The sequence below is a fragment of the Enhydra lutris genome, unplaced genomic scaffold (genome assembly GCF_002288905.1).
Source record: "Enhydra lutris kenyoni isolate GAN:26980312 unplaced genomic scaffold, ASM228890v2 scaffoldscaffold38, whole genome shotgun sequence".
Classification (NCBI taxonomy): domain Eukaryota; kingdom Metazoa; phylum Chordata; class Mammalia; order Carnivora; family Mustelidae; genus Enhydra; species Enhydra lutris.
The window spans coordinates 18929479-18946353 of NW_019154122.1; the positions used below are offsets into that span (position 1 = coordinate 18929479).

General features: G+C 63.9%; 1 protein-coding gene across 2 annotated transcripts in view; it reads right to left on the reverse strand.

The window, feature by feature from the left end:
* The window catches only part of LOC111154591 (SKI proto-oncogene), a 64807-nt gene continuing 47932 nt past the window's right edge, over positions 1 to 16875 (reverse strand). Inside the window, exons 2-7 of one of the 2 annotated variants that reach the window (XM_022514258.1) lie at positions 3407 to 3529; positions 3191 to 3306; positions 2388 to 2656; positions 1987 to 2288; positions 1005 to 1175; positions 1 to 242 (exon numbers count right to left, since the gene is read on the reverse strand). In XM_022514258.1, the coding sequence (XP_022369966.1) occupies positions 60 to 242; positions 1005 to 1175; positions 1987 to 2288; positions 2388 to 2656; positions 3191 to 3306; positions 3407 to 3529 (1164 nt within the window). In that variant the 3' untranslated portion in view covers positions 1 to 59. Of the gene's footprint in view, positions 243 to 944; positions 1176 to 1986; positions 2289 to 2387; positions 2657 to 3190; positions 3307 to 3406; positions 3530 to 16875 lie in introns of both variants that reach the window. The other variant, XM_022514257.1, reaches the window with a different exon arrangement.

Here is a 16875-nt window from a genome sequence, read left to right on the forward strand (position 1 = left end):
GGCCGCCCGCCCACCCGCTCCCTGCGGCCCCGCCCCGCGGCGGCAGACGGTGGGGTCCGCTAGGGCTCGGGCTCGGCCGTGCTCTCGGCGGCCTCGGGGCGGGGCCGCGGCCACAGCTGCTCGCGCAGCTCCTTCACCACCTTCTCCAGGTGCTCCCGCGCCTCGCGCTCCCGCAGCAGGTCGGCTCGCAGCTGCTCCCGGTCCGCCTCCGCCTGCTGCAGCTTCAGCTGCAGGTCCTCGATCTGAAAGGGACGCGGGCGTCACGGCGCCGCCCCCGCCCGCCCGGCCCCTTCCCGCGCGGGAGACGCGGCCCGCAAGGCAGGCGGTGACAGGGGCATGCATGACCCCAGTGCAGATGCGGCACAGAGCCCCCGCGGGTGGGGAATGACCCGAACCCTAAGAGCTGCGGCCCGGGGGTGGGGAGGTACCACGCTGACCCCTGAGGCCAGGCCCGAGGAGGGGGGCGGCAGGGCCCACTGCCCCCCTACCGGGGACTCCTGCTAGCCAGGGCGGCCGGTCAGGCGGTGCAGAGACTCTCAGAAGCGCCCACGGTGGGCGGCCTGCAGCCCCGGCCCCAGGACAAGAGTTGGGGCTGCCTGGGGCCCCCTGCACCCCTGGGGCCCGCTCGGAGCCGACTCCTCAAGCAAAATCCCCAAGGAAGGGCCTGGTCTGGAGGGAAAGAGCCACAAGGAACTCCCGCATGGCGGCCCCGACCGACCGGAGGACCGCCTCTCGGTGGGGGACCAACGCCAGCAGCCCAGAGAAGGCCCCCCCACCCCAGGCCTCCTGAACCGGCAGTGGGTCCCGCGGGTCCCAAGAGAACACTGGTCGCTTCCCGCCCGGGGCCCGGGAGCCGCTCCGCAGTGGCAGCCAACAGGGGCGCTCTGTGGCCCTGCCTCCCGGGTGGCGCCACAGATACCCGCCACGAGGCCCCCCGCCCGTACCTGGGCCGAGTACTTGGCGCGCAGGCGGCCGGCCTCGCAGCCCTTGTCGCACACCCGCACCTGGCGCGCCTGCTCCAGCTCCCGCTTGAGGCGCAGGCGGGACTCGTTGGCCTCCCGCATCTTCTTCTCGTTCTCCGCACGCAGACGCTCGATCTCCTTCCGCAGGTTGCGCTTGGCCTCCGTGGCCTCCCGCAGCTTCTCCTTCTTGGCCACGCGCAGAAACTCCAGCTCCTGGAGAGCGGGCGGCACACACAGTGGGCCAGGGGCCGGGGTGGGGGGGCGGGGGCGTCTCCTTGCTGCCCCGGCCTTCCCGTCCCCATGGGGTCCCAGCGCACTCCAGCCTGCGGTCTGAGCACACAGCCGCAGCGGGCAAGCTTCCGCCGGGCTCCCAGAGCCGCAGGGGTCCCTCCGGGCAGGGCCCCCGATGCACAGCCGAGCTCCCGGGCGTGGGCACGTGCAGTCACGCCTCCACCCAGAACCAGGGAGAAAGCGTTCTGACCGAGTGCCTGATACAGACACATCTGAAATCCTGGGGCTCTCGGGAGCCGTGTGTGCGAGAAGCCCCTGTGTGAAGCTGCCAGACGCCAGCCGTGGAGGTGTGAACTCAGCGGGCACCGGGGGAGCCTCCTGCAGGGCCGCAGGGCCGGAGGATGAAGGCCCGCCCTCCCCGAGCCACGGGCTCTGCGGGGAACGGGCCCAGAGGACAGGACAAGTTGAGGACCTGGGGGCAGGGCACTACCGAGGTGGGAGGCAGATGCGGGCGGGGCCCAGACACCCTGGCCCGCAGTCCGTGCTGCACGAGGAAGCAGCCACGTCTGCAGAGTCAGCTCGGAGCCAGGTGTGTGCACAGGCCACGCGCTTGTGCCCGGAGCCACCTGGTCCGGCCGCCACACTCGCCACAGAGGAACCTGCCGCATCCGCCTCCGACAGCCCCGCGTGTGCACAAGGGACCCTCGGCGCGCCACCACACGGGGCTCCTGGCCGAGAGCAGCCGGGCCTGTGCTGCCCTAGGGACAGGCCGGCGGTGGGGGCGGAGCCTCACCTGGTGGAGGCCGCGCTTGGCCTGCAGGGCCGCGCTCAGCTTCTCCTCCTGTTTCACGCGCATCTTCACCACCTCGTGCAGGAACTTCTCTTTGGCTTCCTTGGTGTCCAGGCCACCCTCCAGGGCCTGCCGCAGGTGCTCCAACTCGGCCTCCAGGCCGCCGCTCGCGGGGTCGGCAGGGGCCGCAGCCTCAGGGGCAGCAGGAGCGGCGGGTGGGGCGTGCACTCCAGGGGAGCTCAGGTCCTTGGCGGAGCTGGATGAGGTAAGGGACGGGGAGGAGAGCGAGGACAGGGAGGAGGTGACTGCGGAAACACAGATGGAAGCGGAGGTCACCAGGGTGCCCGGCACGTGGCCGTGCGGCACCGTGCCTGGGACAGGCAAGGACCCCGACTCACACGTACATTCCTCCCTGCTCTCCACTTCCACCTCGGCCTCCGAGTCCTTGTCATCCTCTGGGGCGGCCACAGCCACGGGCGCCGGCGTCTCTGGGGCTCCAGGGGTGTCCACGGTCAGCTTCCGCTTCCGTGGCTGGAGGCAGGTGGCCAGAGGCTCGGGGGCCCGGGAGACAACAGTGGTGCATGGTGGGCTGCTCACAACCTTCTGCTGGGCCGGTGGTGCCAGGGCCACGTTGGGGGCTACACCCGTTTCGAAGCTCTTGTACGAGTAAAAGCTGCAGGGTATGGGGGGGCGTTGGGGCCACAGGCATCTGCTCCCCACCCCAAGTCCCCCATCCCACCATGGCCAGCACGTGAAAACTCCTTGTGGGACCCGCCCCCTGGAGGGTGCAAAGGAGGAGACGCAAGCCAGCGGCCGTAGCCCAACCCTAAGGGACCAGCACGGTGGTGACTGCCGGTGGCCCCCTCCCAGACTGCTTCCAGGCTCACGCGGCCCCACGTGCAGGCACTCACAGTAGGCCTGCAGGAGCAGAGAGCCTCTGGGCCAGCACAAGGCGGCTTGCGGGTGGGAACAAACACAGCAGGACCCCAGGCCCTCCATTCCCCCTGCACTGAGCCACCAAAGGAGCGCCCAAAAGGGGGGAAGCCCGTCCCGAGACGCGCAGAGCAACAGCCTTTCTTGGATCGTGTCCACCTTGAGAAAGACCTTAGGCGGCTCCTGGCCCAGCGGGTGCTTACAGACACCCAGGTGGCAGAGCCCAAGCCCGGCCCCCGTGTCCTCGCTGCCTGCTGGCATCGAGGGCGCTCACCTGTCACGAATCAGGGCCGGGAGGTGCGGGGAGAGCTCTTTGTCACCTGCGGACACCGCTGGGGACCAGGGTCGGAAAGCGGAGAGGCGCTGGCGAGGGTGAACACAGCCAAGGCTCTGCAGGAAGAGAGGCACCGGGCGTCAGAGGTCATCAGAGGCTGGGGTGCGGACCCCTGTGGCACCCCCCTTCCCCCCTCCATCCCCTGCCCCGCACCACCTTGCTGGAGGAGCTGGCCAGGGTCCGCAGCCAGCCGGACTGTTTGTCCTTCTCAGATGATGTAGGGAGTTGGGCGGAGGCGTCATCTGTCTTCCGGATGGAGGCTGGGGGCTCGGAGGAGACCTGTGAGAGACACGAAAGTTGTTGGTGCCTCTAGCTCTGGGCAGGGTCTCCCAGCCAGCAGACTCGACCGTGCACAAGGCGTGAACAGTGACGTGCAGACCCGGACCCCAGCAAGGGACAAGTTGCATCCCTGCATGCCCTGTGCGGCTGCCACACTGGGACCTTACCCCACAGCTGCAGAAGGCTCAGGGGAGGGCGCCCAGGCAGAGCTCCGGGCAGGACCTCGAGGGGACAGTGCTCCCCTCCCCGCCACAGCCTTGTCTGCGCACTGCCGACTTGGTGCCCACAGAGCTGACGGGAGCCTCAGACTCTGGCCTCTTGCTGCCGTCCTGCCTGGATGGGGAGGGGGAGCCCGGTGGGCAGGCTCACTGGCCAAGTGTGGGGCCCTCCACTGTGGGGGGTCACCCAGGGCCCCGGAGTTCTGGGTTCCACCAAGCAGAACAGACAGACAACTTGCTGTCGGCCAGAGCGGCCGCCTGGCAAGACCCCAGGAGCAAGGTGTGACAACCCTCCACCACGTGCCCGCGGCTTCAGGACCGAGGCCACGCTCGTTTTCTCCTCGCGCCTCGCAAAGCTGCCTCCAGCCTCCCAGGGGCCCCAGGCTGTGTGTCTGCCGGGTGCTGTGGTCAGAGTGGCCTCCAGCACCGGTGTCAGGATGAAAAACGCCCCCATCCTGACGGCGCAGGATCCCAAGGAGGACAGGGCCTCTGCCTGAAAAAACGGAGCCGTCTGTGGAAGATGGACAGTGCCCCACGCCCAGGGCAGCTGCGCCGGGGCCACACGCAGCCTGCACCCGCCTAGGGCCAGGGGCCAACACGACAATGCGCTGTCGCTCTCCCAGGTCTAAACTCAGGAGGAGAGAGCAGACCTGGGGGGCGCTCTGCTGGCAGTCGGGGAGCCTTGGAGGGGAGACCACTGATGGGGGGAGGGGAGAAGGGCTCCTCCCACCTCCAGAACACTTAGAGAAGACACTGTGTCAGAAACCTGGCCCCTTGGGGGGACATGGGCTTCCCGGGAGGGGGAAGAGGGCAGGGAGGCAAGTGGTCCATGGAGATACCCTGCTTACCAGGGCCATCGTCACCAAATACCAGGGACACAGGACTGGTGGGACCCTGGGCAGAGGGCCAAACCAAGCCCCTCACACGTCCGTATGCACGCATGTCCGCGGGGCCCCCACCAACCTGACAGCCCTGTTCAGGGGACAAACATGCAGGGCGAGGAGGATTCCGGGGACACAGGCAGCCTTGGGTCCCAGGGAGTAAATACTAGGACCTCGGACCCTGTGCAGGGACGCACTGGCCTTTGTCCTCACAGAGAAGCAGCTGCCTGAGGCCCGAGGCCCGAGGCCCACTGCTCAGAGGCCCACGCCGCGCTCTGGGGAGGTGCTCCCGAGTGGAGCCCACAGACGACTGTGGACGGTCTGCTCAGACACGAAGCAATCATTCGGGAAATAAAGACCCATTTGTTGGTGCTTTTTAGTGGAAAGAGCCGCGGTGACGTGCGGCCTGGACACCTCCTGCCGCCTGCGAGCGGGTGGCCAGGGCGGGCGACGGGCGGAGCTTCCTGTCTGAGCAGATAGGAAGCAGGGAGGAGAGGAAGCAAGCCCAGTTCTCACCGAGAGAAAAGCCACAGGCTTGGCACCGGCGCCCGCAGGTTCTAGAAGCCTCAGGGAGACTCCTGAGGGGTGCATACGACTCAGGCTATAGGGCCACCCCCTGCCCCGCACCCACAGGCCACAGCCCCATCTGTCTGCAGGAGTGAGGCAGGCTGGGGGGGGGGGGTGGACTCCCACTCAGGGGTTTGGCCTGTGAGCACCGAGCAACAAACTGAGCCCGGGAGCTCTGGAAAAAGGGCCTGAGCCTCCCCCGCACCACCCACCCCCAAGCTTGTCAACCCTAGGACGGGGACGTGTCTTCAGGCAGGAAAAACCCCAAGAGCAGGACCTTCCATGAACGTGAAAGAGCAGCAGGAAGGGGCCAGAAGGGAGCCTCGCCAGGACATGGACACTGGCCCTGAGGGAGGGCTGCTGCTCCCTCTCCCGAGAGCGACCTAGAGCCCCAGCAGCCTGTGCTTCTCCAGGCCTGGAAGGCCGCCGTCCCTAGCAGGGCCCACGTGAGCCCCCACAACAGCCCACGGCATCCCCATTCCACAAGAGGTCAGCGAGCAGGTAAGGACAGTCACTTCTGGTTCCTGACCCTTCTCAAGGTCTCCAAGCCGGATCACGGGGGCCCACAACCCTCACGGAGGGAGCAGGCTTCTGGGCCCGGGACTCAGCTGGGCACCGAGACTAGGGCCACGGCAAGCCCACTCCCCCGAGCCTCGGGCTGAGCCTGCCGAGGGTCCCGCAGAGCGTGGACGGGCTACCGCGGCCGGCCACGGCACTGCCCGCGGACGCCCGCCCACAGGACTCCGGGCAGAGCACTGCCCCACACAGGGCCGAGAGCACGTGCCAGGACACCCAAGTGTGCCCCCACGCAGCACACGCGCAGCCGTCAGGTCTCCGGGCCTACCACAGAGCAGCCGCTCGGCTGGGCGCGGACGGCACGACGTCCCCGTTGCCCTGCTGTGCGAGGCACCCAGGCGCCCACAGACATGTGAACGGACAGGGAAGACGGGGTCTGCACGCAGGGGAATACCGCTCGGCCGTAAAAAGAACGAAATCTGCCACTTACAACCCCGTGCATGGAACCGGCGGCGCTGCACTCCGTGACGTCAGTCAGAGAAAGACAATGACCCTCTGACCTCACCCACACCGGAATCTAAGAAACCAAACAGCGGATCGCGGTGGGGGGGGGGGGGCAGAGGGATGAAAGTAGAGCGGGAGGACGGCGGGCGGCGGGGACTCTTCACTCTCGGGAAAACAGGGCTACGGGAGGGCGGGGCGGGCTGCTGGGGGATGGGCTGCCGGGAGGCGGGGATGAGCCCCACGGGCCCCTCGGGCTGATGCATCGCTGACCTTTGCCTCGGAAACCAAGAACCGCTGTATGTTAAATCACTGAATTTAAGTTAAAAAACACAACACAACAAAACAAAACAAAAACTGTGGTTACCAGGAGCTGAAGGGAGGTGGGAAAGGGAAGTTGTTGTTTAATGGTACAGAGTTTCAGTTTGACAAGATGAAAAAAACTCAACAGGCGCATGGAAGCAAGACTGCAGGGACTGGACCGGGCCGGGCGCTGCCGCAGCGCACCCTGCAGTGTTTAAGACGCTATGTGTTACCTTGTCTATGTTTCACCACAATTTTTAAAAACAAATGCTGTTTTTAAAAGGAAAAAAAAAAAAAAGAGCTGTCTGGAGAGCACGCAGGCAGGCACCCAGACCCTCCAGCAGCTATGTGCGCCTCACAGAGAAGACGCCCCGCGATGGGGTTCTGCACACCCTGTCCAGGGTCCTCTGTAGGTTTACGAGGATTTGGGGGCACGACCTCAGAGTGACTTGACTATGTGACCCTTCCAGGCTGTGGGGTCCATCCTGTCAGAGGCTCCAGCAGGCACAGAGGAGTGGGAAGCAGGACGGTGCTGGGGCAGCGCAGGGAGAGGCCGGGCAGACGACAAGGTCAGCGGCCACCAGGAGCTGGGGCAGCTTCTAGCATCAGCCCTGGGGCCTCATGCTCACAAAGGTCATATTTCATTCCATGCCCGAGCCCCAAACGCACAGAAGGACAGCCTCTGCCAAGGCCCAGAAGCAGGGCAGGGCAGAAGGAGGGCTCCGGGCTCCAAGACCAGCGGCCCTTGGATTTCTGAGCCCCTTCCCCCACTCTCCCCCACGTTCCAGCAGCAGGGCTGCAGGCCTGGGTGTGGGCCCTGACCTGGCATCTGGGAGCCCCTAGATGCAAGACTCCTGCGAGAGAGGCCACTGGCAGTACCCCACGTGTTCTCAGGGAATGAGCTCATTACCACCTGCCTCCCAAGACTGGCCTGGGGTGAACCCAGGATCGGTCCCCAGGGCCTGCCCTGCCCCCCTTCCTGTGCACCACTCCGGACATCTTCAAAGAGAAAGAACAACTGTACATGGGGGACAGAGAGGAGGGAGAAAAGACATTCCAGATGCTGCCGGCACTGGCCTGAAGTCCGAGAGCACAGCCGCTGTCCGTGCGGAGCTCTGGCCGCCACAGCAGACGCAACCCTTGGCTCGGGTACCGATTCTGCGGTGACACCGGCGGTGAAGAGGGCCAGCTCCCACCCAATTGCCAGGACAGCCAGAGGCCGGCTGGGCACAGCCATGTGCCACGCACCCAGACGGCCTGGGGTAGGGACAGCCAACCACAAGGACAGACCGCACCCACAGAGCCCAGGTCGAGAGAGCAAGGCCAGGCCAGCGCGCACGGCACGTGGACAGACGTGCCAGGCCCCGCGTGCGCACAGAGCCAGCGCTACCAGGGCCGCGGCACCAGAACCGAGCTCATGAGGGCGGTACGGACCCTGAGCTACTGACCCGCAGGAGAAAGACGTCCCTCTATGTCGGTCGGAATCAAGTCACCTTCTCCACCCAGGTCCACGGACCCCAAACTTTATGCGCACTTGGGGGATATGGGGCCTTCGGCTGAGGATCTGATTGTGACGGTCCAAAGACTCTGCCTGTGATGAGCACCAGGGCCACAGACACTGAGAATCAGACCCGTGGCCCTGGTGTGCCCACAGGGAGCCAGTGTCCAACAGCAAACACGTCTGTGGAGGGCAGGCCAGCAGCCTCAGCGCGCCTCCGGCCCCCTCCGCCTTCTCTGAGACGCCCCCGCGGGTCCTTCTCTCCCCAGGCCCTGTCTGGACACCGCTGGCATGTGGTGCCAGGCCAGGGCACACTCAGAGCTCAGCTGTGGGGGTCGCTCTCAGCCACAAAGGCCACAGGCACCCGGGAATGCACGTACAACCCCCCCAACCCCCCGCCCGGCCCGGAGCAGATGGGAACTGCGTTGGTTTTGTTTTCCTACTACACTAAGGTGCTCCACCCACTCTGGCCCCGTGGACCAAGGCCAAGGACACATGCTGCCCCAGGTGCCACATGGCAGGGCTGACATCCACCGCCACCCAAGTCCCTCTGATCCAACAGCACTGAGCACTGAGGCCGAAGGAACGGGAGAGTGTGTCTGCCCAGCAGACGCCTGGGCGCTGACAGGGGCGTGCAGACCTGGGCAGAAGACCAGCCTCCTCACTATGGCCAGCCACCGTGAGGACGTCCGTGCGCCCAGAGCTTCAGATCCCCACCCACAGCTGGCAAAGCCGGGGGCGAGGGGGTATCCCGCCAGAAGAAAAGACTCCCGGGTCCCAGAGCCCACAGCAGCTGGGCCGGGGCTGGGAACTAGGGAGGCACTGGACGGCGATCCGCCTCCTCCCGCAACAGCAGGCCCAGGTGAGGGTCAGGAAGAGCCCCTGTGGCGAGAAGGCCTCCTGGGTGGTGTGAGCCCAAGCAGCAACTGCCCCGGTCTGGGTGGGCCCCCAGGCCGCCCCGGCACAAGCTGATGACAGCAGTCACAGGCCTCAGCCGAATGCCAGGGCAGAGAGCACCAGCAGGAAGCACTCGAGGCCCTCTCCTGCCCAACGTACAGGTGGCCTGGGGCTGAATTCTGGTCAATTCCTCGGGGATCAGCAAAGAGAATTTGGAGGTCACAGGTGGGACAAAGAGCAGAATCCCAGGAACCCCAGCTCACTGGGGGCCAGACCTCTGCCAAGGGTCCCAGGAGGACAAAGGACCAATGCCCAGACCCAGGAGAGGCTCCCCAGGGCTTAGGAGCACACACGCCCCTTTCAGACGTCACTGTGGGGATGGACTTAGCAGATCACGTAACCATGCGGGGCTCTGGACCACACCCAGACGGTATGTCGTTCGCAACTCAGCAGGCGTGGCCAGGGGTGACCCTACGACAGGCTGAGCCTGGTCTATAGGTCTCCACTGACCACGGACCGCAGGCTGACCACTCGGTGCTCGAGGGGCCGAGAGCCCGGCAGCAGGGCCCCTCCTTGCTGTGGCCTCAGCCCCAGTCCCTCACAGGCCCATGAAGGGAAGCCACAGAAAGGCCACCCGGGAGAGTGGGAGCAGACCCCACCACTTTGTCCACTGGGGGCTCCCAAGGCAGGGACAGTCCCTCTGGGCAGGGCCCAGCGTCTGGGCCTCCCTCAGCCTGGGCTCTCCACACTGTGCTCACCAACCCAGCTGTTAATGCCTAGTTACTAATTAATTACTAATTAGACGCCAAACAACAGGTCCTAGACCAAAGCCCCTTTCCCTCTCACCGCCGGTGTGGTGCTGATGGTCCCCGCTTCGAACCTCCCCGACAACAGGGGTCTGAGCCAAACTTTACAGAGAGAGTTTGTATACCCCAAATCAAACAAAATACCGCCCACACCAGCCTCCACTGCCACCCAGTGTCCCCCGAGGGGTCCTGCTGTCCTGGAGCAGTGCGGGCAGCTTCAGCCCCGGGCCCCAGCCCTGCCGCCTTCACATGCTCCTGGTTTCAGGAGACTCAAGCAGCTCCTACAAGATCTGGGTCAGCCACGTGGCTTGGTCCAAGACACCAGCTGGTTGGCGCTGGAGGGATCCCCAGTCTGTCACCCTAAGGGGAGGAGGGCTGAGGGGTCCCCTGGAGCCCTGGAAGGCCACGGTCACGCTCCCAGCAGTGTGTTTGGGTCGGGGAGGCCACCTAGGCCCCAGACAGAGCAGCAGCATCTGAACCTGGGCCCTGAGGCCCCGCCTTGGGGGTGGAGCTTCCCGGCCACACACCCACAGGGAGGGTCATCCCAGGCAGCCAGGGGGGCTGCGGGCACCCTCCAGGGCCCATGGTGCTGGCAGGCAGGGCTCTGCACAGAGATGGCAGAGGGTCCCCAGAAACAAGGCCTAGACACCAAGGAGGCCGCAGCCAGATGGTGGAAAAGGCAGCTTGGAGGCCTGGGCACATGCCAAGTGCCACAGGGGGGGACTCCCGTTTGCTTTCTTACGTATCAGCAAACACAGGGCCCCCTTCCGTGGGTGGACGCAGAGAACACTCGAAGGAGCACAAACCCATTCCCAAGACGCGGCTGCCTGGCCCGCAGGCGACTGCTCAGACCCCGAACAGCCTCCCTGGTAACGAGGCTCCGCGTAAGAGTCCGATGACAGAGCACCGGCGAAGTGGCTGCCCGGGCCAACACACGTCCCACCTCTGCCCAGGCCATCGCCACAGCCACGTCAGAGGTGCCACATCTCGGCCCAGGAGTGAAGGCGACGCCTCACCCAACGAGGGCACCTCATCCTGCTCTCGAGCAACTCAGCTCGCGGAGCACAGCATGCCTGCCCTGCGCCGGCCACCGGATAAGGATGGCACTGGGCGTCGGTCCCCGCAGGACCCGGCATGTGCGCGAAGCCCGGGCTGGCTGCAGAGCCCCGGCGGGCGGCACGGCTGTGTCCGGGGCAGACGCGCATCAGGAAGGCAGTCGGGTACCAGGAGGCTCACCAGCCCCTCCAGGATGGCGGCCCCCATTCTGCACAACTGAAGACCACAGAGCAGGCACAAGTTCCAAGACAGTAGCCTGAGGGGCCACGTCCCAACCTCCTGGGTACGCCAAGCCCCCCCCCCCCCCCGGGAGCTCACACCAAGCCGGGGGTACGTGCTCTCCCGCAGAGCCCCACTGCCCCAGCCTGCCGAGGCTGCACCGCGCTGTCCGCCGGCCCTCCTGGCACCGAACCGTGTTCGTCGGCGCGGTCAGCCCAGCAGTCGAGACGGTTCTGCGCCAGGAGCCAGGGAGAGCGTCTCATCAAACAGCCAGAGCTGTTGCGACATCAGGGGAAGGACTTCTGCGAAGTGGCAGGGCTGAGTGAGGAGACGGCACCTGTGTGTTCCACAGAGGCTGAAGCCTGGGCGTGAGGTCACTGGCCCCTGCGTGCACTAGCGACCTCCTCCAGGAGGCCAACAGGACAGACCAGCGCTGCCGGAGGCGTGGGATCACGCACGCACACCAGCGTTCTTCAAATGGGAAGAATGGCCACTGGGAGGGCCGCAGCCTGTGCAGACCCTCCCGAGGGCCAGGAGTCCCAGGCAAACGTGGCCAAGGGTTGTGGGAGATCCCGTGGCCAGGCCGGCCCCTCTCTGAGCCCCTACTCCAGCGCTGCTCCCACCACTGGCTTGTTTCCCCTGGGAGGCGGCCCCAGCCTCGCGGGCGCTGCGAAGACCAGCACTCGGGTGGGGAGGCCCCTCAGGCCTGCTGGGGCGAAGACTGCTCGCCGGTGCCGAGCAAACGCGAACACGGTGTCCGCGGGGCCGGGCCGCCACTGCCCACAGGCTTCCTGCTGAACCACGGCCACCGCCACCACCCCGGCCGCCGCCAACGCCGAGCGCCAACACGAGCAGCCAGCGATAGAGGGGGATGTGGGAATTCGTCCAAGTCGAGGCCTTCCTGCGGCTCAGAGGGGGCCACCGCGAATGTGGGGAGACAACCACGGGCCGGGAGGAACAACGTGCAGATGCAGTGTCTGCTGGGGACCCGCGTCGCGCACGCCAACACACCCCGGCTGCGACGAGGCGCGAGGGGCCCGCAGCTCCCCAGAGGCCACGCCCCCAGCAGCAGGGAAACGTACCTCAAAACCGCAGCCGGAGACCACTTCGCACCCACCGGGATGGCGGGGATCCGACAAGAATCACACAACCACCGGGAATGGCGGCAGCATGGGGGGCGGGGCAGGGCCTCAAGCCTTGGGAGGGGCCAGAACCAGCACCGGCAGGGAAGGGGCCAGCTCCTCAGTCAAGACCTGGAAGGACTGAGAAGAGGGACCCAAACACCTGCACAGTTGACCCCTGAACAACGCAGGGCTGAGGGGCATCAGCCCCCTCCGTGGGGTCCCCAAAACTTGACTAACAGCTGGTGCTGACCCATCCCACAGGCAGTCGATCAACACACATTTCCATCATCCTCCCACGGTAAAGTAAGCTACAGAAAACAAAGTGTTACCAAGAAAATAAAAAGAAAGGGAAACACCTTTGCAGGACTAGCTGTCCCTGCCATAGCTGACACGGTCTGTTTACAAGACGAGTGGCCCCTCAGTGCACACCGAGGTCCTCTATGCGTGCGCTAGGATACACTGGCCAGGTCGCACGTGCTTCCTCTAGGAAGTATTTACAGGGTAACAGCCCCCACACTGATCACCAAGCAGCGACAGGACCGCCTCCCGGCCGCCTCACCCCTCCACTAACACAGGGGCCATCACAAAGCTCTCATGACTGTCATAGCGCAGCACTGGAAACTTCGCAAAGCACGGACCTGCGATCACAGGCCGACACCCACTTCCTGCAGTTTCTCCAGTTACAAGAGACAGGCCAATCGTACCATAACGATTTGAAAGCGAAGTTATAAAATCAGGAAAGCAAGCCGTCAGGGCCTCCAGCGGGACCCAGGCACATACCTGCACCCCCAGGCGGCCCCTCGCAGACGGCGCAGGCTCACGGGTTCCTTCGGCGCCACCACTGAACACCACGGGGCTCCCTCGGGGCGTCAGGTTTCACACACAAAACCCGTAAGGAAAGGAGCGCTGCGCCCCTGTCAAAGGTCAGGGAATGTTCCGGTCTGGCCCCATCCCGGACCACGGGATGCCCTGGTCTAAGCTGCGGGGTGAGTGGTGGCGAGGACTCCACAACGGGCGGGGCCCGACCTGGCCCAGACCCCAACCTGCTCCCACTGCGCCAGGACCTGGTGCCAAGACACGGACCAGCAGCGCGGGGTGGGGCTGAGCCACCGGAGTGCAGGCAGCCCTCGGGAGGGGAGGACAGTGTGAGGGGCAGCTGGCTCAGGGGAGATGGGGGAATGGGCTCCCAGCAGCTGCTCCGTGCCAGGCAAGGGACAGGCATCCTATGTCTGCTCTGCGCAAGGCCTCAGTTCCCAGCTGGGGAGCCCGGGCTATTCCAGGCTGACGACGCGGCTCTGGCCAAGGCTGGAGTGGGGGTGGCCGTATGTAAACCCAGGGGCTCAGGGCAGGGGGGCATCTGTGTGGTTCCTGAGGCCCACCTGGTCCCCACCTCCCAAAGTCCTACGGTCCAGTGTCCTGGGCAGTGGCTCTTTCAACCTGGCGCCAGCTCACAAATGGGGGCACACAGGGCTGCTGGAGACCACCGCACACCACATGGGGCCTGGGCCAACATGCCCCTGCACCGACCTGAGATCCCAACTCTCAAGCTGTCGGGTCAGCATCCGGGCCCCTCCCTGCCCCCACCAATACCCATGCTCTGACACTCCCTTGTCCGGTCCCTGACCCTGGCTTCCCGGAGACCCAGATCCCTGGGGCTGGCACCTAGGGGGACCTGGGGGTGTGTGTGTGTCCCCATCACTGTCTTATGAACCACTCAAAAGACAAAGCAATCCCCGCCCAGCAGGAGGACCAGCCTGTGCCCCCCAGACTGAGGCCTTGGAAAGGCAAGTGGCAGAAGTTCTCACAAATCAGCAACATTGTGTCTGAGCACAAGTGAGTGCTTTCAGCTGGGGAAGATGCCCTAGGAAAACCACATCTAGGGGTCTGAAGACATGCGTCCATTTCCGAACTTAGGGACTCAACTAAGCAGTTCTTCCTCATGGTTTGGCGGATTCTAACAGAATCCAACCACGAAGTGCTATGTCCAAGTTAGAAGCTCACTGTAGGTTTAGAACAGGGGCAGGCAGGACCCAGCATTTAGGCTGCCCACAGATTCCAGGCGACCCAGGACCTTTGGTCACATCACCCTCACGGAGACTGCCATGGCCTGGGGGCGTGAACCCGTGGGTCTCATCCCCCAGAGCAAAGACGGCAGGCTTAAGTCTGGGACTCTGCAGAGCGCGCAGGGAAGAGCCAGCAGCTGTGCTGGGGTGCATCTCTCTGTGACCCTCAAAGAGAGGGCCCCACAGTCCAAGTGTTCATGTTATAATTTCACTCCATCGAGTGGGTCGTCAGGAAACAACTAAGACCACAAATTCAGAGATGAAAACTTTTTCCAGAAATGTCATCAGGCCTTCAAAGCGGCCCACCCTGTGATGTGGTGAGGCCTGATCCCTGAAGAACAGGTCAGGGTGGGGGGTACCTGCCACGTCTGCTTCTCACCCCACGGTGCCAGCGCCAGGCATCCTCCTCCACAACCACTCCCAACATCAGAGGAGACAGTCCAACACCCCCCGACGAAAGCTGAGCTCGGGAGGAAAAGCCCAAGGGCCCGAGACCAAAGCTGAGGAAAGCCACACGACATGCCAGCCACGCTGACCCAGGGAGGCCCGCCATGACCACCAGGGGTCAAGGACCCCCGCGCCCCACCCCTGGGACACAGGGACCCTGTAACCACGGGACCCCATGGACCTCCACAAGCCCCAAGTGGAAGCTGACAGGAGCAGAGTCTAGGGGCCGCACCACACCACCCCCCCAGGCCCTGCGCGCAGGCCGCGGGCCGGGCCGCACGGCCTCATCAACAGAGCAGTGGGTAGAAATGCTAAACCAGACCTAGCTCAAAATGAGTAAACGTACACAGAAAAAAATGTGAGAAAAGAATAAGACATCAAAAAAGATCACGCAGATTGGAAAAAAAAAGCAGAACTTTCCAGAATAAAAGTAGTTCTCAAGGAAATTATTCAAGCGCAGTGCGGAGGAAAACGAGATGAACACATGAAAGAGTGGAACAGACGTGAAAGAGGAGAGGAGGCATTCCAGAAGGAGAGAGCAGGGAGACAGTGGCCAAGAGCCTTCTGGGTTTGGTGAGAGGCAAGTCTTCAGGTTCAGAGATGAGGCCGAGGAGAGACCAGAATGGCAGCTTGACCTTTCAGGTTCAAGGTCAACACCATCATGCCACGTCACTTGCACTGACACATTCGAGTGTGCACCCTGTTTCTCGGGCCACAAAGCCTCAGCTTCACTGTCACATGGAGCCAATCCCCACGGACGTGGGGCCCGCAGCAGGAGCTGAGGCCTGAAAGCACCTGGAAGGTTGGCCCCACACGGCGGCAGGGGCTTCCTTCCTGCCGGCCCAGACCGGGTCTGCGCGTCCCTGAGCACAAGGATGCGGGACCACGTGGGTGAGCACAGAGCCCAGGCGGCCTGAACACCGGCCCCTCCCCGAGCTGTGAGCGTGCTAGGCCCTGGACGGCAGGCCGGCGCAGCTCCCGGGGCAGGGAGTCCGGGGAGAGGCCCGGCAGGAAGGCACAAATGGCGTCCTCCTTCCCTCCCAGACTGAGACTCTGTGTGGCTCCAGCAGGGGCAGGGACTCCAGTCCCCAGTGTCTCTAACTGGGGATGCTAGGTGCTTTGTGACAGAGTCCAACTGTCTCCTACAGGTAAACTCAAAACCCCCGCCTCAAAGCCACCCTAAACCAGCCCCAAGACCTGCATTACGGACCATTCCTGAAGATTTTACAGTTCTAGAAACCGCACAGCTATTTTTATAAGTACCATTAATATTTTCCACAGGATAATTCGTGTTTCATATTATGCTTAAATTAACCTATTTCTGATTATTGTGGTTCAGAGGAAGCAGATTAAATTTGCAAGACAACTCCAAACCCCAAAATGAAGTGAAAATAGCAATTTTAAAGACCCACCTTAATCTTTAAAAAAAACTTAAGTAGGTCATCCTTTCAGTTACTTCCACACTGTTGAGAGTAAGTCGAGTCTCCTCTGAGGACAGCCCGTCAGGGACTGCTGGGTCTTGTGCCCCCTTGCCCAAGAATCAGAGCTCATGAGAGCCAGCGGTGCTCCCAAGCCAGGGCCCGGACACTCTCGGCTCCAGTTAGCACCTTCCTTCCCCCAGGACCTCCAAGACCTCGGCCAACGCAGGCCTGCACACCACGTGGCAGGACACTTTGGGCTTGAGCTCCCAGAAGGAGAAGCCCCTGGAGCTGGAGGCACCACTGGGCGCGGAGGTCACCTACCCGCCCGTCTGTCCAAACACAAAGAAGCCCTCTCAAACGCAGAGGCTGGGAGGGAGAGGGTTGGGGTGGCCCACCCCTCACCCTTCTGCAGACTCACAAACATGACTCCTGTGGCCCAGCCACCCTCATGAGGGGAGGGAGAGGCTCACCTCCACTGGGCCAGGGGGTCTGGGGCCCCGATCAGAGGTGTCCACTGGACCCAAGACTGAGAATGGGTTTCGATGCAGACACTGGATGTCCGCCCTGACCCTGTCCCATGGACTCGCCAGCAGCCGTCCGGATACCACGGTGTCCTGTGCTCCTGCAAAACCTCACTTTTAGCATCAGGAAATGTGTGGGAAGTCCTCAAAGGGACAAAGTGGGGTGGAACAGGATCCTCCCCTTCTTTGACAGTCACCAGAAAGTAACTGCGAAAAGCACGAAAACAACGAAACAGAACTCCAAGGACAATGAAGCTGTTTGGAAAATTGGTGGGAGTCTTGTGTTCTGGAGAAGTGGGGAGCAGAAG